Source organism: Ranitomeya imitator, chromosome 9 (genome assembly GCF_032444005.1).
Source record: "Ranitomeya imitator isolate aRanImi1 chromosome 9, aRanImi1.pri, whole genome shotgun sequence".
Taxonomy (NCBI): domain Eukaryota; kingdom Metazoa; phylum Chordata; class Amphibia; order Anura; family Dendrobatidae; genus Ranitomeya; species Ranitomeya imitator.
In genome coordinates, this window is record NC_091290.1 from 91,148,070 (window position 1) to 91,171,869 (window position 23,800).

The 23,800-nt window shown below is 42.6% G+C and overlaps 1 protein-coding gene across 4 annotated transcripts in view; it reads left to right on the forward strand.

The window, feature by feature from the left end:
* Positions 1 to 23,800, forward strand: part of SPON1 (spondin 1) — a 1,002,740-nt gene that overhangs the window by 454,617 nt on the left and 524,323 nt on the right. For all 4 annotated transcript variants that reach the window (XM_069739940.1, XM_069739943.1, XM_069739942.1 and 1 more), the window contains one exon: positions 278 to 400. In XM_069739940.1, coding sequence (XP_069596041.1) covers positions 278 to 400 — 123 coding nt within the window. The remainder of the gene's footprint in view (positions 1 to 277; positions 401 to 23,800) is intronic.

The window sequence follows — 23,800 nt, forward strand, 5'->3', positions numbered from 1 at the left end:
CAGGACTGTAAGCCGAGTCTTATCTTCCTGCTCTAGACCAGAGACAACTGATTACACAAGAACCACAAGACGGATTTCATCACCCCAGGTATCATTTTAATCAGTATAGCAGTGCCAACTGACAGTGTCAATAAGTTACTGAGCAAAATCCTTCTGACGAATTCGCTTTAAGAATGTCTCCAGAATTGACCAACATCTTGAGTAAGAACTAGGAGGTGGTGCATCTGGTGACAGAGTTATTTACATAGAACATGTTAAAATTTTGTTGATTTTTCAGATGCAACAATTGACAGTGGAAATGAAAAGGCTATCCCAGACTGTTGTGCATGTGGAACTGCTAAATACAGATTGACATTCTATGGGAACTGGTCAGAAAAGACACACCCTAAAGAATATCCAAGTGAGTCCAATTTTGTGAGTTTAAGATTTAAAAATTGAGTACCTTACTACATATTTTGCTTTGGGGTCCAGGAGCTTCAGGTTATGCCTCAGATTAAATAAATATACATATTTGAAAGGCAATCATAAAACTACATGCTTTCAAAGATCTATTTGATCCTTTTCTGTTGTGTTCTAGAACAAGCAAACTCTTGTATGATTTTTTTGTTGAACTACACAAATGTTCCCAATCGGTACATCTGTCAGCCAAGGAAATTGATCACAGAAATATCAATCTATGTAATTATTTAAAGTGTTTTCTGCCCTCAAAAATATGATTTCTTGTTGCCTATAACAGTTTTGACCTTTTATTCTTAGGAAGGAAAAGGAAGCTTTTTCACACCTTACCGACCTGTGACGCCACGTAGGCGTCATGAAAATCGGTGCCAATCCGACCTGTGACACCTATGTGGCGTCATGGAGGGATCGCGTCCCTGCAGATCGGTTGAAAGGGTTAACTCCAATTTCACCTGGCTTGCAGGGATAGAGGGAGTGGTACTTGCCCCGCCCACCCCCCCACCCCCCCCCCCCCGTGGCTACGATCGCTCTGATTGGCTGTTGAAAGTGACATTTCACTTTCATTCAGAGCAATCGTAATATTTCACCAATGAAAATTGGTGGAATATTACAATCCAGCCATGGCCGATGCTGCAATATCATCGGCCATGGCTGGAGACCATGATCTGCCCCCGCCACCGATCTCTTCTGCTCCGTCCTGTTCTCTGCTCCCCTCTGACCTCCTGTCCGCTTCCCCCGTACTCTGATAACACCCCCCGTGTTCCGATCCCACCCGCTCATACTTACCGACCTCCGGGGTCCCTCCCGGTGTCCGTCCATCTTCTGCATGGGCGCCGCCATCTTCCAAAATCTTACAGTACCATGTAAACCTATGGAAAACCAAATCCGCTGTGCCCATGGTGCAGAAAATACTGCTCAGTATTTTCCGCAGCATGTAAATTCTTTGTGCGGATTCTGCAGCGTTTTACACCTGTTCCTGTATAGGAATCCGCTGGTGAAATCCACACAAAAAACACTGAAAATCCGCGGTAAATCCGCAGATAAAATGCAGTGTGTTTTACCTGCGGATTTTTCAAAACCAGTGCGGAAAACTCCGCACACAAATCTGCAATATGGGCACATAGCCTTAGGGTTAGGGTTGGAATTAGTTGGGGTTAGAATTAGGGTTAGGGTTGGAATTAGGGTTAAGATTAGGGTTAGGGGTGTGTTAGGGTTATGGTTGGGATTAGGGTTAGGGATGTGTTGGGGTTAGGGTTGTTGTTAGGGGTGTGTTGGGGTTAGGGTTGTGACTAGGGTCATGGTTAGATTTGGGATTAGGGTTAGGGGTGTGTTGGGGTTAGTTTTGGAGTTAGAATTAAGGGGTTTCCACTGTTTAGGCACATCAGGGGGTCTCCAAGCGCGACATGGTGTCACTATTGATTTCAGCCAATCTTGCATTCAAAACGTCAACTGGTGCTCCCTCCCTTCCAACCCCGACATGTGCCCAAACAGTGGTTTACCCCCACATATGGGGTACCAGCATACTCAAGACAAACTGGACAACAACTTTTGGCATCCAATTTCTCTTGTCATCCTTGTGAAAATAAAAAAATGCAGGCTAAAAAAAATCATTTTTTAGGAAAGAAAAAATATTTTTTATTTTTACGGCTCTGCGTTATAATCTTCTGTGAAGTACTTTGCGGTTCAAAGTGCTCACCACACATCTAGATAAGTTCCATGGGGGTCTAGTTTCCAAAATGGGGTCACTTGTGGGGGTTTCTTTTGTTTAGGCACATCAGGGGCTCTGCAAACGCTACGTGATGCCCGCAGACTATTCCATCAAAGTCTGCATTTCAAAACGTCACTACTTCCCTTCCGAGCCCCGACGTGTGCGCAAACAGTGGTTTACCCCCACATATGGGGTACCAGCATACTCAGGACAAACTGGACAACAACTTTTGGCATCCAATTTCTCTTGTCACCCTTGTAAAAATAAAAAATGCGGGCTAAAAAAAATCATTTTTGAGGAAAGAAAAATTATTTTTTATTTTCACGGCTCTGTATTATAAACTTCTGTGAAGCACTTGGGGGTTGAAAGTGCTCACCACACATCTAGATAAGTTCCTTGGGGGTCTAGTTTCCAAAATAGGGTCACTTGTGGGGGAACTCCAATGTTTAGGCGCACATGGGATCTCCAAACGCGACATGGTGTCCGCTAACAATTGGAGTCAATTTTCCATTCAAAAACTCAAATGGCCCTCCTCCCCTTCTGAGCCCTGCCTTGCGCCCAAACAGTGGTTTACCCCCACATATGAGGTATCGATGTACTCAGGAGGCATTGCCCAACAAATTTTAGGATCCATTTTATCTTGTTGCCCATGAGAAAATGAAAAGAAAAATGAGGCTAAAAGAAAATTTTTGTGAAAAAAAAGTACTTTTTCATTTTTACGGATCAATTTGTGAAGCACCTGTGGGTTTAAAATGCTCACTATGCATCTAGATAAGTTCCTTGGTGAGGTCAAGTTTTCAAAATAAGGTCACTTGTGGGGGAGCTCCAATGTTTAGGCACACAAGGGCTCTCCAAACGCAACATGGCGTCCGCTAACGATTGGAGCTAATTTTTCTTTCAGAAAGTCAAATGGCACTCCTTCCCTACCGAGCCCTGTCATGTGCCTAAACAGTGGTTTACCCACACGTGAGGTATCGCTGTACTCAGGAGAAATTGCCCAACAAATTTTAGGATCAATTTTATCCTTTTTGCTGATGTGAAAATGAAAAAAAATTGAGGCTAAAAGAACTTTTTTTTGTGAAAAAAAAGTACTTTTTCATTTTACGGATCAATTTGTGAAGCACCTGGGGGTTTAAAATGTTCACTATGCATCCAGATAAGATCCTTGGGGTCTGGTTTCCAAAATGGAGTCACTTGTGGGGGAGCTCCAATCTTTAGGCACACAGGGGCTCTCCAAACGCAACATGGTGTCCGCTAAAGATTGGAACCAACTTTTCATTCAAAAAGTCAAATGGCGCTCCTTCCCTTCAGAGCCCTGTCGTGCGCCCAAACAGTGGTTCCCCCCACATATGGGGTATCAGCGTACTCAGGACAAATTGGACCACAACGTTTGGGCTGCAGTTTCTCCTTTTACCCTTGGTAAAATAAAAAAAAAATTGCTAAAAAATCATGTTTGTGACTAAAAAGTTAAATGTTCATTTTTTCCTTCCATGTTGCTTCTGCTGCTGTGAAACACCTGAAGGGTTAATAAACTCCTTCAATGTGGTTTTGGGTACTATGAGGGGTGCAGTTTTTAGAATGGTGTCACTTTTGGGTATTTTCAGCCATATAGACCCCTCAAACTGACTTCAAATGTGAGGCGTTCCCTAAAAAAAATGGTTTTGTAAATTTTGCTGTAAAATTGAGAAATCGCTGGTCAAATTTTAACCCTTATAACTTCCTAGCAAAAAAAAGTTGTTTCCAAAATTGTGCTGATGTAAAGTAGACATGTGGGTAATGTTATTTATTAACTATTTTGTGTCACATACCTCTCTGATTTAACAGAATAAAAATTCAAAATTTGAAAATTGTGACATTTTCAAAATTTTTGCCAAATTTCCATTTCTTTCACAAATAAACGCAAAAATTATTGACCTAAATTTACCACTATCATGAAGCCCAATATGTCGCGAAAAAAACAGTCTCAGAATCGCCACGATCCGTTGAAGCGTTCCTGAGTTATTAAATCATATAGGGACACTGGTCAGAATTGCAAAAAATGGCCAAGTCATTAAGGTTAAAATAGGCTGGGTCATGAAGGGGTTAATAAAATGTCTTATCTATAGACTTCAATAGTAGATGACAGAATCATTCTCTACAACTGTTTTTTATTGGCCTTTTCATTCAAATTTCCAATTACACTCACGTTTTATATATAAAAAAAATTATACTGCTGGGAACAGGTTGACTAGTTTTTATGGAAGAAATTTATTTAAAAGTAAGATAAGGGTTTTGACAATAAAGGTATATTAAACTGTCAGAAAATATCAGAAATTAATAATCTTACATTCACTGTGTTGTGACATGTCAAAGTAAAAATGTTTTAAAGTATCTGTTCTCATTTTATCTTCAGTATTATTTTTCTATCTGTTTTTGTTCATTCATTGTTTATGTGGATCATTGTTATTTATGTTAATTATTAACTAAATATACACTGACATGCAAATGGATAACAATGTTTTGATCTTTTGACATTCAGGCTCCATATATCACCGTCCACTACTGCTTCGAACTTGACACTACCATCAGTTTATAGACAATCATCTTGATATCTCATACATAAATTTGACTTGTAACTATTTAGCAAATTATTAGTTATGCAGATTCTTGTCCTGTCACTGCATTGTTACTGTTTTGGTACTGGTGGTGGAAGTATCTTTTTCTTCCTGTATACTACAAAATACAACCTGTTCTCACATTCCCTAATAGCTCAGTGTGTGGATTCACAATCTAAAGGTCACTGGTTCGAATCGAGGAACAGCCATTAAGAAGATTTCCTCAGAAAAGAGAAACCACATAATCCAGCTCATCGATAGCGGTCACTCGGCTAAGAAAATTGCCAAACTGCACCATGTAACAGCCAAGGCAGTTGGAAGAATAAAAAGTGAAGTCCGTCCATCCATTCAAAAGCTAAAAGGTGGCCGTCTAAGCAAAAAAAAACAAAAAAAAAACCAACAAGCCTGCTCATCACAAGGTCTATCAGTTCTGGCACGACAAACTTGGCTGTGGAAATGGCTCATATGCTTTGTAATAGTGAGATCACAGATGTCCATGCAAACACCTTGTCATGCACATTACTCAAGTCTTGAAAGTTGGCACAAAACAAAGTGATGAAACCTCGACTTCAATATCGTCATGGGAATCGTAGGAAAAAGGTACGAAAATTGAATAGTAGAATATTGGAAACAGATTATTTGGAGATATGAGACTAACCTCAATAGACTAGTCTCTGATGAAAGGGGCTAACATATTGAGAAATTGAAGAGACTGTCAAGTTCCATAGAGAAAGCTTGATGATAGGGGTTGTTTCACAGCCAAAGGCATTGGATATTTGACCACAATCGATGGTGGTCTCAATGCTAAGCTTTATTTGAGTATCCTACAAGTTACTTTGTATACTTGAGTACTATGGGTATGAAAATAATGACAGTGTTCCTGCAGGACAATTACCTGAAGCATACGTCAAGATTGGTGAAGAAATAGTTCAATGACAATGAAGTAGAGGTGCTGGAATGACTCCCTCGAACACTTGTGGGTATAGTTAAAGAAACATCTTTATACATAACCAAATGAGTTGATCAGTATGCACCAACTTTGGGATTGTGAGTGATAGACCTGGCATCAGATTTCGGTCAAGACATGCTTGAATCTAATAGACAACATGCCCAGAAGAATTCAGGCAGTGTTGAAAGCCAAAAGTTGATTTTCAACATACTATCAAAATAGTAAAAATTAAAATATAGATTTTCAGGATCAATACAGTAACAACTGACTTGACAAAAATCTGCATAATTAATCATATGTAAATAGTTGCAAGTCAAATTTCTGAATGAGATAGCCGAGATGATTGTCTATATAATGATGACAGTCTTATGTTTGAAGCAGTAGTGGATGATGAGATACTGAGCCCGATACTCAAAAGTTCAAAATATTGTTACCCTTTTGCTCTTCAGTGTATATAAAATTAACACAAAAAAGTGAAATCAGTGACCTCATATGATGAAACGCCATTATGACATGTGGCCACAGATGACCAGTAACCTTGTTGATTTTATTTCTTGTATCAATGATTAATTTTCATTTTTAATAAGTCAAGACTATACTGCACATAGTACAACATTGTTTTGTTAAGTCAAGCTACATTCAGATATGTTTATAGATGAGCGGATTTACCCATGGCAGATAGTTCTATGCAAATTTCCTGAAATTCACAGTTTCATTCAAATTCAAACACTTTGAGAATCGATTAGCAGATCACACAAAAAAAAATTCCCTGCACCATTTTCCACACTGCTGAAGCATGAGGTTTCTAACTTTTTCTGTGGCTGTGCGGGCTTCCTCATAATGCCTGCAGCTGTTAAATCTAGCAGCTTATCTTACCTTGCACATTGGTGGTCAGTACTGGGGCCATCACAGATCAGCGGTTCCCAGTGGAGCATAGTTTGTATGGCTTAGTTGTTTTCCATCTGCGAAAGTAAGTCTCTTTCTTGTAGATAGTATGCTTTTATGGTCAGCAAGGTCCACTCTATCTCTATTTTCTATAAAGTGTAGGGATTAGCTCAGGTGAGCAATGGCAGGGCCGCAGTAATGAGGCAACACACAGGCTTGCAGTCCAAACTTCAGTGGTTTATTGGCACTTTAAACAGTCCGTGACAAAAAAGTAAGAGAAAAACCAAACATACTCCAGCTTGGAGAACCACTGGTCTCAGACTCACCCTTATACGGGACGGGCTTAACTAAGCGGCTGCCAGGTCAGCGGCCTCCGCCAGGTGCCATTCCCAGGGCTGCTAACAGTTGTGTCACCAACCTTTGTGACATGTGTGGGAGAGAAGACAGTTCAGGCTCCTTCCAGCCTAGTTCCCTCCCCAGAATAACATGTGCCAAACAAAAGAAACTCCATTACATAGTCTATAGCCACACCCACAGGTGAGGTATCCATCACATGGGCTGATCACATGATCGTGACATCACTGCAGGTCCTCAACCTTAGGGAAATAACATGCCAACACTTATCCTGCTGGGAGAAACATCTTCCGTCCAGCACTACACCTTTTAGTGCACCACAAAAGTGTAAACTATTTTGGTCAGCAGAGTCCTCTGTTCATTAAATATAAATGGATGTTATTTTGTCCCCTCCCAATTCACTCTCAGTTCCTGTCCTGTGTGCTCCTCCCAATTCATGAACATCTATTATTATTATTATTATTATTATTATTACTACTATTTATTTATGGTTTGGTATCTTTGCCTTTGTGTATTGGATGGGTGGTTACCAAAATCTGTTGACAATTTAATCGCAATAAATCCTTAAGAAATATATTTTCTTAGAAAAGTGATGACATGTTTAATATTTCCGTATAAAGAGCTGTAAGTCTTATTATAGAGTCCTTTCTATCTATCTTCTCTACTCGGAAATTTCATATGAATGTGTGAATGTAGAAGTATGGAATACAATAATATTATTTCCATCATCTATCCGCAAGGGATACAGTAAAGATATAGAACAAATATTTACATCAACTGACATATGACTTCTCATTTAGAATAGTTTTCTATTGTTTCTTATCTATTTGGTTAGGCCTTCATGTTGAGATCTTCCCGCCATGACTCCTCTTATCGCACTGATTATTGCAGTCCTGAACATGACAAGTTTTCCCTTGTGGAAAACCTCCCTTTGTAGCTGGACTTTGACAAGCGAGTCAGATCCTACTCTGTCCCTAACTGTTTAACAAGTTTACAATGTGAGAGATGGATTAAATGGCGCTATAACAATAAATAATAATAATAATAATAATAATAAGATGGATCCAGGAGGCGCTCAGCAACTCTGACCGAAGTAGGAGTAGTCAGGAGCACTTGTTAGGGACCCTCAAATCTCGACTCCAGGGATGTCTTTCTGATGAACTTCTTTACCAGCACGTAGTCACCAGGTTGGAAAGCATGGGTACCTTCACTGGAATCTGGATCTGGAATGGATGATAAAACTTGTACATGTGTTACTGACAGTTCTTTTAGTAAGGACAATTACATAATTTACCAAGAGTATCACACTTCCTAAGGCTTGCTGTTGTGGAAAATATTGACCCAACCTTGGAGGCCCCCCAAAAAGAATCTCGTATGGCGTGAGTTTAGTGGGACACCTTGGAGTGATTCTGACTGAGTGTAAGGCAACAGGCAAAATGTCTGTCCAAGTCTGACCTCCTAACTGGCTTTCAGTATTTTATTTTTCAAGGTGCCATTCAGTGTTTCTACTTTCCCACTGCTCTGTGGGTGATATGGAGTATGTAAACCCAAATCAGCTCCACCAATGTCCATAGTTTCTTAGACAGTGCTGTAATGAATGCGGGTACTTGGTCACTCTCAATTACCTCTAGGACCCCATGTCTGCATACTACTTCAGTCATCAGTCTCTTAACAGTCACTCTGACAGTCATGTTTGTTACTGGATAAGCTTCGGGCCATCCTGAGAACATGTCAGTCACTACCAATACATTTTTGTACTTCCCTACTTTTGGCATTTGAATGTGATCAATCTGAATCCTCCAAAAAGGATAGAGTGGTTTAGCCAAATGTTTCTGAGTAACTTTCTGAGGCGGTGCTGGATTGCATGTTGCACACACAAGGCAGGACTTGAAATATTTTTGGGTGACAGTAGAGATCCCAGGTGCCATATACGTCTTCCAAATCAGGTCATTCATCTGATTCTTGCCTTTGTGGGTGATACCGTGTGCCCATTCTGTCACCGAGGGGTACAGATTACAGGGTAGACAGAGCTTTTTGTTTACCCTCCAGACTCCATCTTCATCTTTTTTTAGCTCCTCCTTCTTGCCATGACTTCTTTTCATCCGATGTCTTGTCTTGATGTAGATGGATAATCCTCATAAGAGAGCCTTTAGTCCATTCTTCAGTGTCTTGTGACCTCTGCTTTCTCTTTCCCAAATGGATCCGCAGCATAGGTTTTTGCTGTTTTGTCAGCAAAGAAGTTTCCCCTTGCTTCTGGAGAATCCAATCTCCCATGAACTTTGATCTCGATCACTTCAACCTCTGAAGGTAGATCTAGAGCGGCCACAAGTTCTTGTATGGTAGCAGCATGCTTTACAGGAGTTCCACTGGACGTTAGGTATCCTCTGGCAGCCCAGATACTGCCAAAGTCATGAGCCACTCCGAAAGCATATCTTGAATCCGTGTAGATGTTAACCACCTTCTCCGTCGCTTCCTGACAAGCCAGTGTAAAAGCATTAAGTTCCGCTTCCTGTGCAGACATGTGCAGTAGTAGGGATCCGGCTAAGATGACCTGGTCATGTGTAACCACGGCATATCCCATATAGAACCTTCCTGTTTCATCTGCAAATCTGGAACCATCAGTGAATAATGTCAGGTCAGCATGTGGGAATGGGTCTTCAGACACATTTTTCTTGGAGGCTACTTCTTCCTGCATTTGTTCAAGACAGTCATGATCCTCTGAGTGTGTAGAGGCATCTTATCCGAGAGCGTCAGTATCATCATCCACATCCCCCCTGGAAAGAGGAAGCAGTGTGGACGGGTTGAGGATGGTGCAGTGGACAAGAGTGACATTATCCGGAATCAAGAGGGAACATTAGAGTCTCATATGACGCTGTAGCAACAGGTGTTTAGGTTGAGTCTGGCCTAGAATAGCTTTTATGTCGTGTGGAGCCATTAAGAGAACCGGATGCCCTAAGATGATATCAGAAGTTTTGTCCAGAAGCATATGTGCAGCATGAACAGCTCTGAGGCAAGTCAGGGAAGCTTGAGTCCAGGCGGGCAGAGTAATAGCCGATTGGTCTTGTTCTTCCCCCATGTTTTTGTGCTAGGACTCCGGAAGCATGTCCTGCTACTTCACTGACAAACAAGTAAAAAGGTAGTTGATAATTTGGGATTCCAAGAACTGGTGCAGACTGTATTGCCTGTGTAAGAGCGTAGAAGGCTTCCACAGATTTGGGACGTAGTGGAAACGCTGACGTCTTAAGGTCATCATATAATGGCTGCATCAGCTTGGAGGCATCTTGAATCCATTGGCAACAATATGTGATAGGTCAGCCAACTCATCAGAGGCCCATTTCTTAAGTTGTTGGCAGAACTCAAGATCTTGCCACGTGCCTGAGTAATTCCTTTGGATTTGAAGCATGTTTCTGTAGAAAGGCATCGGATGTTTTTCTGGATCTGGAAGTTGGTTCAACAGAGTAGCAGCTTGCTGAGGTGTAAACTTGACGTAGAGGGTGGGCTCCTCAGACATGAGCATTGGTACTCTTGGTGGTGGCACCTGAGGTGGGAGTAGAGATGGCACCGGGAGTACAGATGTAATCCCTTGTGTATGAGGAGCAGGAGGAGGTAACAGTCCTGGAATGAGGGGCTCTATTTGGGCAGCTCCAGTATCATGGTGTGGGGTCCAGTTGATGCAGGCAGTCTTAAAAGCTTTAACAGTCCTGTCCTCATTACTAATTAACCTGATTTCAGAGAGGCAGCAAATGCTTGGGGGGCTACACTTGTTTATTATAATTCCAACGATTTCCCTTGTACATGCATGAACAAGGAAACCGAAAATGCCAACACCAATGGCGGGAATTGTCAAGGTCTCAATCTGCTCACTAATATTCGCATACTCTAAAATGCGAGTTATTGCTGCACGAAGTTGTTGGGCACTAACGTCTGGATGAATAGGGTCAAAAGTAGGGGTCACAGCGTGTATGATCATTCTACACGGAAGATTGCCAGCTATAGTAACCGCTATGTCCCCAACAGCTATCTGACCATGTGACTCAACAATGCTTTGACTGTCAGCTTGAATAATCACCCCTCCTGCTTCCACTATAGCTCTAGCTACACCTCCATTGTGCTCTAAGGCTACGTTCACATTGGCGTTCCGCCAATGTGCGTCGCTGTTGCGCCGGCGACGCAGCGGCGACGCAGCGGCGACGCGCCCCTATGTTTAACATAGGGGACGCGTGCGTTTTTAGGGTGGCGTTTTTCGACACTTGCGTCGTTTCCGACGCTAGCGTCGGACGCAAGAAAATGCAACAAGTTGCATTTTCTGTGCGTCTGATTTTGGTCAAAAAACGACGCACGCGCGTTTTTTCGTGCGTCGCGCGTTGCATCGCCGATGCAGGGCGGCGCAACGCTAGTGTGAACGTAGTCTAACCGAGGATTGGCAGCATTAACAATAGCGTCTGTCTCCATTGTTGTTATGTCACCCTTTCCCACCACTAACAAGGTTCCCTCAGGAAGTTCTTGTTCAAAAATAGGTTGCCAACATTCCATCTCCTTTGTGCTTCCTGTGCTATTGGTACCCCCCTCCCAGATTGAGCCCCTCCTTGATACAGTTGCCACCGTCCCATACAGGTGTGCGCTTGGCTGCGAGAGAGCCTGTGAGGTACCGGGTATAGGGTTAGGTAGACTGCGTGAGAGTGCTGTTGTAGTGGAAGCATTGGGAAGAGAGGTCGTTGCTTGGAGCATCTCATGTGGGTGTGTAGCTAAATTGGCAGTGGAAGTGACAGTAGAAAGTATCGGTTCCGGGGATGATCCAGGTAGGAGGATTGCTGGATTCACGACAGGAGTGAGAGGGGAAAGGGTCGGTGCCTCATTGGAAACCACTGAGACAGGAAACGGTAATGCCTGTTCACTTCCCGAAGGAATATAGTATTGTCCGTTAGTGGTCATTACTGGATAACAAGGATTTAGTGATGTGGTGTGTAGCCTTAGTCTAAGACAGTGGTCCCCAAGTCAAGGCCTCGAGGGCCGCCAACAGTGCAGGTTTTCCGGATTTCCTTAGTATTGCACAGGGGTTAGATTCCAACCCCTGTGCAATACTAAAGAAATCCTGAAAACCTGCACTGTTGGGGGCCCTCAAGGCCTGAAGTTGGGGACCACTGGTCTAAGATTTTCACCACCAGGACCAGCACATTTCTCATCCACAAAATGGCCGCAGTCAGAAATACATTTGCCATCCATCCACAAAATGGCCACTGTCAGAATTAACACATTTGCCATCCACAAAATGGCCACTATTAGAATTAACACATTTGCCATCCACAAAATGGCCACTATTAGAATTAACACATTTGCCATCCACAAAATGGCTGCTATTAGAATTAACACATTTGCCATCCACAAAATGGCTTCTGCCAGCATTAACAGATTTGCCATCTGCAAAATGGCTGCTGCCAGCATTAGCACTTTTGACATCCACAAAGTTGCTGCTGCCAGAATTACATTTGTCATCCACAAAATGGCCGCCGTTAGAACTAACACATTTTGCCATCCACAAAATGGCCGCCATCAGAATTACATTCGCAATCCACAAAATGGCCACCGTTAGAATTAACACTTTTGACAGCCACAAAATGGATGCCGTCAGAATTAGATTTGCCATCCACAAAATGGCTGTTGCCAGCATTAACACATTTGCCATCCACAAAATGGCTGCTGCCAGCATTAGCACTTTGCCATCCACAAAATGACTGCCGCCAGAATTACATTTGCCATCCACAAAATGGCCGCCGTTAGAACTAACACATTTGCCATCCACAAAATGGCCACTGTCAGAATTACATTTGCTATCCACAAAATGGCCACCATTAGAATTAACACTTTTGCCATCCACAAAATGGCTGCCGTCAGAATTACATTTGCCATCCACAAAATGGCTGCTGCCAGCATTAACACATTTGCCATTCACAAAATGGCTGCTACATCAGAATAAGCACATGGCCCATCCACAAATGGCTGATATTAGAATTAGCACATGGCCCATCCACAAAATGGCTGCTATTAGAATTAGCACATGGCCCATCCACAAAATGGCTGCCTTTAGAATTAGCACATGGCTCTGGGCCACCATTATATGGTGGTGGCCGCTCACAGGATATATTTTTATAATACACATAACTCAAAACTCTTTTCTTTTTATTTCTTTCCTCTTCTACCCAATTTTCTCTATACAGACTTTCAGAGACTCTTTCCCCTGCCCTAGCAATAGACAACAATCCATTATCTTCTAGGATACCTTTTTTTTTTTCAAGACAATCTTCCACTCCAGGGGATGTAACCTCCCCCCTTCTGGCATTCCACACAACTTCATAAGCTTTTTACATTGTTTAACATGACTCTTCCCTTCACGAGTCACCACTAATGTGCACAAGTCTATCTTGCCATCTGAATTTGGCTTAGTGCCAATACGGCAGAACTGCATTAATTTCTCCATCTTTCTATAGATATCTATATCTCTATCAAGATAACAAACACCAAACAAACAATAAGAGGGGGAGATGACTCAAACCTGAGATTCTAAAGAGAACTGAGTCTGCAGCACTCAGTTCCTATTCCTTCTTGTCATGTGGTCCCTGTCTGACTTCCGTGTTCCGTACTTTGCAAACCAATTATTCCAAACAAACAAGATTCCGGACTGAGTGGCACCAGGTAACTAGCAATCTTCACAGGCTATAGAACATATGGGACCGGCTTTCCATCAGACTTAAAAACACAACAATTGATGCATCCATGGGCGGTGCTCTACATATAGCAGAACAATAGAGTTACACGCTATATAACCATAAAAGATGTGGCACTCACCCCAAGATTGCTGAAAAACAATGTCCTTTAGTCGCTTTATGCGGCATTAGACATCTGTGGAGAGGCGGCAGGTAAAAGTGAGGGGTGCGGGGACAGGAGAACGGACGATGGCCGTTTCGCACAAATGTGCTTCCACGGGTCCAGCAGCGGAGAGACCCTTCTGCCGTCTTACAGATATCATGAAAACCGGACACGGTCAGGCAATCTGCACAGGATAACTCGAAGGACACAGGTAAAGACTACAGATTATAAAATCAGCAGACTTACCGTGTTCTGATAAGGAGTTGATCAGTCTCCAGGTTCGGGGTATTCAGCGTCATGCTGTTCCACTCGCCAGTCCTCAGGGTTCAGGGCTCTTCCTCTGCTGACCCCAGGTTGGGCGGCCAAATATGTTAGGTTGAACAATTAATAAAATGTTCTCTCATTGCTTACTCCTGGCCTAATGGATATTGATCAGGTGCGCACCAAAGAAATAAACATATGACAACACACAGTCAGATGCAAACTCTCCATGATCAATCTAGCCAAAGGGCTTTATTTAGTCAGGACACAGATTGATATAACCCATGTAAGGGCGGCTCAGTTAGCTTTAAAATGGGAGTGATCGGATGCATTCCATTGGTTAGTGGGTTTGGCAATGAGCAAGTCCATGGGTGGATCCATGAGGTCATCAGGGTGGGTTGGTCCATGAGGTCATCAAGGTGGACATCACTGTGGGCGGATCCATGAGGTCATCAGTGTGGGCGTCATCTTGGATACCAGCACATGACTCTGATACAGGAAATGGTAGTCATCTTCAGGGTCTCACTTTGATCTGAGAAAGCTTAAGTAAGGTTAAACAATACACATTATGGGTCACTTCTCTTAACCTCTTATGTCTTGAGGTTTATTAAGTATTTGATCTTATGGCTCTCCTCAACACCCCTTCCCCACAATTCATCATAGATACCATACTCCCCCACCGATATTTAAGAAAAAATTCATACACAAAGCTTTAACATAATAAAATATATAATACTCACCTTATTAATCATATGCTCCTATTCTAACAAACCTTGGGTTGGAAATTTGTATATTTTTTTATTGTTACATCATTCTCTAGTCTCCGTTTCCTCAAAACTAGTGAAGAACGAACCAGTCGATGTTTGGTTTCACCAGTTTCAGTTGGACTTAAAAAGTTCAGAACCCAAACTTGACCACTGGCACCAAACCCTATATAATTCAATGAGGACCCAAACTTCAATGCTGTAAAATGACTGTTAATTGGTCAGAGTAAGGGCGAAGTGCAGCAAAAGGAAGAAAGATGGGGGTAAGAGCAGAGCAATTGTGGCCAAGGAAATGCCTTAAAGGGGGTCTGTCGCTATAGCATTCATAGTAAAATAGGAAGTCAATAACAATAACATTTTATCAGTGCCCTCACAGGGACTGAGGCTTGCTAAGACAGTCCATTCCAGTTAAAAATTTCACCCAAAGAGCATGGGGCCCAGTACCCCTACAGCTCCAAACTGTCAGCTCTAGTGGCGTAGTATACAAATGCCACAGATGGAAAGCTGGTAATATGATCTTGTTTCGAGCTGCCGGTCCGCTGCGAGGCTTGCTTCCGGCAGTCGTGTTAAAAATTTCACCCATAGAGCTTGTTTCCACATTTCCGCCACAGAAGTGGATAACAAATTTCACACACAGACCATGCTTCCACATTTTCACCACAGAAGCTGCTAACAATTGGGCACAGTAAGCCCACAGAAGCTAATAACAGATTTCACCCATAGCGCATGTTTCCACATTTCCTCCACAGAAGCTGATAAATTTATCCCACAGAACATGTTTCTACATTTTCCCCAGAGGAGCTGATTCTAAATTTCACGCCTAGGTTACAGTACCCCCACAGGCAGGATTGCAGGGTACACAAAATGGCTTAAAGGCAAAGTACAGTACTCACTCACATATGGCCTAAAGAATACATGCAGCGTTTTTTTTTTGCAATTTGCTCCCACATATAAGGGTTAAAGAATATACACCACTAGATGGTGGCCCGATTCTAACGCATCAAGTATGCTAGAATATGCATGTCCACGTAGTATATTGCCCAGGCACGTTTTATATTGGCCAGCCACATAGTATATTGCCCAGCTACGTAGTATATTGCCCAGTCACTTAGTATATTGCCCAGTCACGTAGTATATTGCCCAGTCACGTAGTATATTGCCCAGCCACGTAGTATATTGCCCAGTGACGTAGTATATTGCCCAGCCACGTAGTATATTGCCCAGCGACGTAGTATATTGCCCAGCGACGTAGTATATTGCCCAGTCACGTAGTATTCAGCACAGAGCCACATAGTATATTGCCCGGCCACGTAGTATATTGCCCAGTCACATAGTATATTTCCCAGTCACGTAGTATATTGCCCAGCCACATAGTATATTGCCCAGTCACGTAGTATATTGCCCAGTCACGTAGTATATTGCCCAGTCACGTAGTATATTGCCCAATCACGTAATATATTGCCCAGTCACATAGTATATTGCCCAGTCACATAGTATATTGCCCAGTCACATAGTATATTGCCCAGTGATGTAGTATATTCCCAGCCACGTAGTATATTGCCCAGTCACGTAGTATATTGCCTAGCCATGTAGTCTATTGCCCAATCATGTAGTATATTGCCCAGCGACGTAGTATTCAGCACAGAGCCACGCAGTATATTGCCCAGCCACGTAGTATATTGCACAGTCACGTAGTATATTGCCCAGTCACGTAGTATATTGCCCAGTCACGTAGTATATTGCCCAGCCACGTAGTATATTGCCCAGTGACGTAGTATATTGCCCAGCCACGTAGTATATTGCCCAGCCACGTAGTATATTGCCCAGCGACGTAGTATATTGCCCAGTCACGTAGTATACAGCACAGAGCCACATAGTATATTGCCCGGCCACGTAGTATATTGCCCAGTCACATAGTATATTTCCCAGTCACGTAGTATATTGCCCAGCCACATAGTATATTGCCCAGTCACGTAGTATATTGCCCAGTCACGTAGTATATTGCCCAATCACGTAGTATATTGCCCAGTCACATAGTATATTGCCCAGTCACGTAGTATATTGCCCAGTCACATAGTATATTGCCCAGCTATGTAGTATATTGCCCAGCCACGTAGTATATTGCCCAGTCACGTAGTATATTGCCTAGCCACGTAGTATATTGCCCAGTCATGTAGTATATTGCCCAGCAACGTAGTATTCAGCGCAGAGCCACGCAGTATATTGCCCAGCCAGGTAGTATATTGCCCAGTCACGTAGTATATTGCCCAGTCACGTAGTATATTGCCCAGTCACGTAGTATACTGCCCAGTCACGTAGTATATTGCCCAGTCACGTAGTATATTGCCCAGTTACGTAGGTATATAACACTGCCCACGCAGTATTTAGCAGTGTGGGCACCATACCCCTGTTAAAAAAAGTAAGTAAAATAAAAAATAGTTAGATACTCACCCCTGGGATCCAGCGAAGCTGTGTGATGTGGCCGCCATCTTCCATTCCCAAAATGCATTGTGAAATTACCCAGATGACTTAGCGGTCTCGCGAGACTGCTAAGTCTCTGGGTAAGTTCACAATGCATCTCTGGGAACGGAAGATGGCGGCCGGCGCGAGTGGCTCAGCGGACAACGGAGGGTGAGTATAGCAGGTTTTTTGTTTTTTTATTATTTTTAACATTACATCTTTTTACTATTGACGCTGCATAAGCAGCATCAATAGTAAAAACTTGGTCACACAGGGTTAATAGCGGCGGTAACGGAGTGAGTTACCCGCGGCATAACGCGGTCCGTTACCGCTGGCATTAACCCTGTGTGAGCTGTTACTGGAGGGGATTATGGAGCGGGTACTGACTGCGGGGAGTATGTAGCGGGCGCCGGGGAAACAGACTGCGGGGAGTATGGAGCGGAGCGCCGGGGACACTGACATCGGGAAGTATGGAGCGGAACGCCGGGGACACTGACTGCGGGGCGTATTGTGTCGGAGCGCCGGGGACACTGATTGCAGGTAGTATGGAGCGGAGCCCCGGGGACACTGCCCGGGGGGAGTATGGAGCGGAGCACCGGGGACACTGATAGCGGGGAGTATGGAGCGGAGCGCCGGGGACACTGACAGCGGGGAGTATGGAGCGGGCGGCGGGCACTGTGACTGTAGGGGAGGGACTAATCGGACTGTGCCCGTCGCTGATTTGTCGCAGCAGCTGTGACAGGCAGCTGCCGAGACTAATCAGTGACGCCGGATTTCCATTACGGAAGTTGAAGACAGAAAGACGGAAGTATCCCTTGGACAATTATATATATATAGATGTTCCAAATTATTATGCAAATTATATTTTTCTCAGATTTTCCTAAATGATCATGCAAATGTCCTAAAAGTCATCACCCGTTAGGGTATACATCAAATTTTATTGAATAAACCTCCCAATGATAATAGTATAATCTCCAAAATGAATAAAACCTCAAAATGCACTGTTCCAAATTATTAGGCACAGTAGAATTTCTAAACATTTGATATGTTTTAAAGAACTGAAAATGTTCTTTTGTTGAATTTGCAGCATTAGGAGGTCACATTCACTGAACAAGAAAGCTATTTAACTCCAAAACATCCTAACAGACCAAGTTACATGTTAACATCGGAATCCTTTTTTGATATCACCTTCACAATTCTTGCATCCAGTTTCTGCTTGTATTTCTTTGCCTGAAGTCAGAATAGCCTCTCAGAGCTGCTGTTTTGATGTCAACTGCCTCCCACCCTCATAGATCTTTTTCATGATGATACTCCAAAGGTTCTCTATAGGGCTGAGGTCAGGGGAAGATGGTGACCACACCATGAGTTTATCTCCTTTTATGCCCATTGCAGCCAATGACTCAGAGGTGTTATTTGCAGCAGAGATGGTGCATTATCATCCATGAAGATGATTTTGCTCCTGAAGGCACATTTCTGCTTTTTATACCATGGAAGAAAGTTACCAACTTTCCCATACCAAAATAATAGGGGAAACAAGAGGCTAAAGCAAATAATAACCAGTTCAATAAAAATATATTTTTAATAAGAAATATTTTAAAAAACAGTATATATAAACAATGAGACCTCTTAGTGAGACAGCTGGGAGCAACATCAAAGTCGGAGAATGACAATAGAATGCACAAAGACTAACTGTACCAATTTACATAAATAACAAAGCAGCCCATAGTATCTCCTAGTAGAAGGTTAGACAATATAATAGACCATCCATAAAATGTACACTGGAAACAACGTTCCTATGGAATAATAATGCCTATTGATATATAAATCCCCATTCTAAATGATACGTGGGACTGAAATAAAGTGCACAGTGCTAAAGATAATGGACCGTGCCTGCAACTATCGCCAAAAAGAAGTAAACTTACATGAGTGTAATCTCCAACCTGAGGGTGCTCCACAGAGGGGTATACATATATATATTTTTATTGAACGGGTTAATATTTGCTTTAGCCTCTTTTTTCCCCTATTATTTTGGTATGGGAAAGTTGGTTTATTAAGAATACTATGAGGTATGCACAATACGGTTTGTGGACATATGATAAAATCATGGAAGAAAGTTGTCAGTCAGATACTCTATATACTTTGCACCTTAAAGGGCCCTATCAGCTGTTTCACCATAATTCCGGCCCAAAACATGACTCCTCCACCTTCTTGCTGACGTCTCAGCCTTGTTGGGACATGGTGGCCATCCACCAACCATCCACTATTCCATTCATCTGGACCATCCAGGATTGCTCGACACTCATCAGTAAACAAGACTGTTTGAAAATTAGTCTTCATGTACGTCTGGGCCCACTGCAACCGTTTCTGCTTGTGAACACTGTTTAGGGGTGGCCGAATAGTAGGCTTATGAACCAAAGCAAGCCTTTAAAGGATCCGACACCTTGAGGTTTGAGGGCCTCCAGAGGCACCAGCAGCTTCAAATATCTGTTTGCTGGTTTGTAATGGCTTTTTACAGCTGCTCTCTTAATCCAATGAACTTGCCTGCCAGATACCTTCCTCATTATGCCTTTATCAGCACGGAAATGTCTGTGCTCAGATTCAGCCACAAATCTCTTAAGAGTACGATGATCACGCTTAAGTTTTCCGGAAATATCTAATGTTTTCAACCCTTGACCAAGGCATTGCATTATTTGATGCTTTTCGGCAGCAGAGAGATGCTTTTTTTCCCCCATGTTACTTGAAAACTGTGGCCTGTTTAATAATGTGGAACATAATTTTTAAGTAGTTTCCCTCTAATTAGAATTACCTGGAAAACTAATTATCACATGTGTTTAAGATTGATTTCAGTGATCCTTTGAGCCCTGAGACACAATACCATCCATGAGTTTATTTGAAAAACAAAACAATTAAATCTTTATGACACTTAAATCCAATTTGCATAATAATTTGGAGCATGGTGTACACAGCGGCTTTTGGCACAGTAATCCCACAGATGTGGGTTAAGGAATACACCCAGCGGCTTTTGGCAAAGTACTACCTAAGATATGAGTTAAAGAATACACACAGCGGCTTTTGGCACTGTAATCCCACAGAAATGGTTAAAAATTCCACACAATGGATTTTAGCTTAGTACTATCACTGACTTACTTGCATAAGAGTACAAAAATATGTTTAGAAGCATATCACTCCCACCAACGCAGTTAAAAATTAAAAACAATTTTGGTTACCCACGGGGCTATCACGAAGTGCATGGGCTGACAAACAATTCCCCCTGAGGTAGTAAAGTTTGTTTTGGTTTCAATTTAGTAACGGGCATCATATAAACAACCTTGCACAAAAACTCAGTGACCTTTGCATCACAGAATACATTCACCCTGGTTTTCTAGTGGCTGTGGATCATGAGGATGAGGATTACATAGTTACATAGTTACATAGTTATTAAGGTTGAAGGAAGACTATATGTCCATCTAGTTCAACCCATAGCCTAACCTAACATGTTGATCCAGAGGAAGGCAAAAAAAACCCATGTGCAAAGAGTAAGCTCCACATTGGGGAAACAAATTCCTTCCCGACTCCACATACGGCAATCAGACTAGTTCCCTGGATCAACGCCCTATCAAGGAATCTAGTGTATATACCCTGTAACATTATACTTTTCCAGAAAGGTATCCAGTCCCCTCTTAAATTTAAGTAATGAATCACTCATTACAACATCATACGGCAGAGAGTTCCATAGTCTCACTGCTCTTACAGTAAAGAATCCGCGTCTGTTATTATGCTTAAACCTTTTTTCCTCCAACCGCAGAGGATGCCCCCTTGTCCCTGTTTCAGGTCTATGATTAAAAAGATCATCAGAAAGGTCTTTGTACTGTCCCCTCATATATTTATACATTAAAATAAGATCACCCCTTAGTCTTCGTTTTTCCAAACTAAATAGCCCCAAGTGTAATAACCTATCTTGGTATTGCAGACCCCCCAGTCCTCTAATAACCTTGGTCGCTCTTCTCTGCACCCGCTCCAGTTCAGCTATGTCTTTCTTAAACACCGGAGACCAGAACTGTGCACAGTATTCTAAGTGTGGTCGAACTAGTGACTTGTATAGAGGTAAAATTATGTTCTCCTCATGAGCATCTATGCCTCTTTTAATGCATCCCATTATTTTATTTGCCTTTGTAGCAGCTGCCTGACACTGGCCACTGAATTTAAGTTTATCATCCACCCATACACCCAGGTCTTTTTCATTGACGGTTTTGCCCAGAGTTTTAGAATTAAGCACATAATTATACATCTTATTACTTCTACCCAAGTGCATGACCTTACATTTATCCCCATTAAAGCTCATTTGCCATTTATCAGCCCAAGCTTCTAGTTTACATAAATCATCCTGTAATATAAAATTGTCCTCCTCTGTATTGATTACCCTGCAGAGTTTAGTGTCATCTGCAAATATTGAAATTCTACTCTGAATGCCCCCTACAAGGTCATTAATAAATATGTTAAAAAGGAGAGGGCCCAATACTGACCCCTGTGGTGCCCCACTGCTAACCGCGACCCAGTCTGAGTGTGATCCATTAATAACCACCCTTTGTTTCCTATCCCTGAGCCAGCTCTTAACCCACTTACACATATTTTCCCCTATCCCCATTATTCTCATTTTATGTATCAACCTTTTGTGTGGCACCGTATCAAAAGCTTTTGAAAAGTCCATATACACTACATCCACTGGGTTCCCTTGGTCCAATCTGGAACTTACCTCTTCATAGAAACTGATCAAATTAGTCTGACATGAACGGTCCCTAGTAAACCCATGCTGATACTGGGTCATGAGGTTATTCCTCTTCAGATACTCCAGTATAGCATCCCTTAGAATGCCCTCCAGGATTTTACCCACAGTAGAGGTTAGGTGGAGGATAACATCAAACAGACCAAATCAGGAAGTGTATGCTCATGTGTGGTTGTGAAGAGGTGCATGAGAATATACCTCCACAAAAAAGACAATGTATTTGAGGTTATGTTTCGCTGTTTTCATTTTTTGGTGTACAGAAGTATTGACCAATCCAGCCCTTATTCATTTTTATAAGAGTCAGCCTGTCAGCATTTTCATATGACTGTCGGATGCGCTTATCTATTATAATTCCATAAGTGGCACAAAAAGCTCACACTGACAGAATGCTAGCAGCAGGGCAGGCCAGGACCTCCAAAGCATAGAGAGGCAGTTCATGCCATGTGTCCAGCTTAGATGCCCAATAATTAAAAAGCACAGAGGAATCACGGAGGATGTTCATATGATCTGCAAGGTACTCCCTCAGCATCTTCCCAAACATTGCACTTCTTGTGACAGCGTCCCTTGCCTCTGTGCCGGCACGATGGGAGAGTCTGAGATAACTGTCCCACAACTTTGTCATCATTCCCCTGCCTGATCTGGATTGTACTTCTGTCTCTCTCGCTTGGACTCCTTGGTTCTATAACAAACTGACGTCTGCTGCCAGCCTTCTCTGTTGTGAATTCTGCTTTTGGGCTCCCTCCGGTGGTTGTTGATGGTAATGCAGTTGGGCCTGGACTGCAGGATTGGACAGGTGTATCTGCTAATTGCAAAGCTGACTGGGGTATTTAGCTTTGCAGGACTCATTAGTCCCTGCCAGTGGCCAATGTTCTATTGCCAGTAATGGTTCTCTGCCTGGCCTCTCCTGCCTGCTGCCATTTCAGCTAAAGATAAGTGTCTTATTCTTTTTCTTAGACTCACAGGCTGTGTGTCTATTTTTTCGTGCTGTTCTTAGTTTCTATTTTGTTCCAGCTTCGACTGTCCTGTTGTTTTCTCAGTCTGGTTGGATTCGCTGGAGTTGCAGATATACTCTCCACACCTTTAGTTAGGTGGTGGAGTTTTTGTATTTTTCTGATGTGGATATTTTGTAGATTTTGTGCTGACCGCTCAGTATCCTGTACTATACTTCCCTATCTAGGTAGAAGTGGCCTCCTTTGCTAAATCTGTTTTCCGCCTGCGTGTGTCTTTTCCTCTCCTACTCACCGTCATTATTTGTGGGGGGCTGCCTATACTTTGGGGGTCTACTCTGAGGCAAGTCAGTTTTCCTATTTTCCATCTTTAGGGATAATTAGTCCTCCGGCTGTGTCGAGGTGTCTAGGTCTGGATAGGTACACCCCACGGCTACATCTAGTGTCTGTGATAAGTTCAGGGTTAGCGGTTTGTATAGTTACCACTACTCCAGCGAAGGTTTTTTCATGTTGTTCCAAGGCCGCCTGATCATTACAGTACAACTGGCCAACAATGAGTTAATTGCATCTCAGAAGAAGGGAGGAAAGGTTTTGAGCAATTTTTTTTCCTCAGCCTGTTTTGTATTCTCCTCCCTCTTAATCTCTGGCTGGCTGAGGAAACTAGTACTAACATGAATGTTCAGGAATTAGCTTCTCGTGTGGATCAGCTTGCTGCTAGGGTACAGGGTATTTCAGATTATAATGTTCAGACTCCTGCTTTAGAACCTAAGATTCC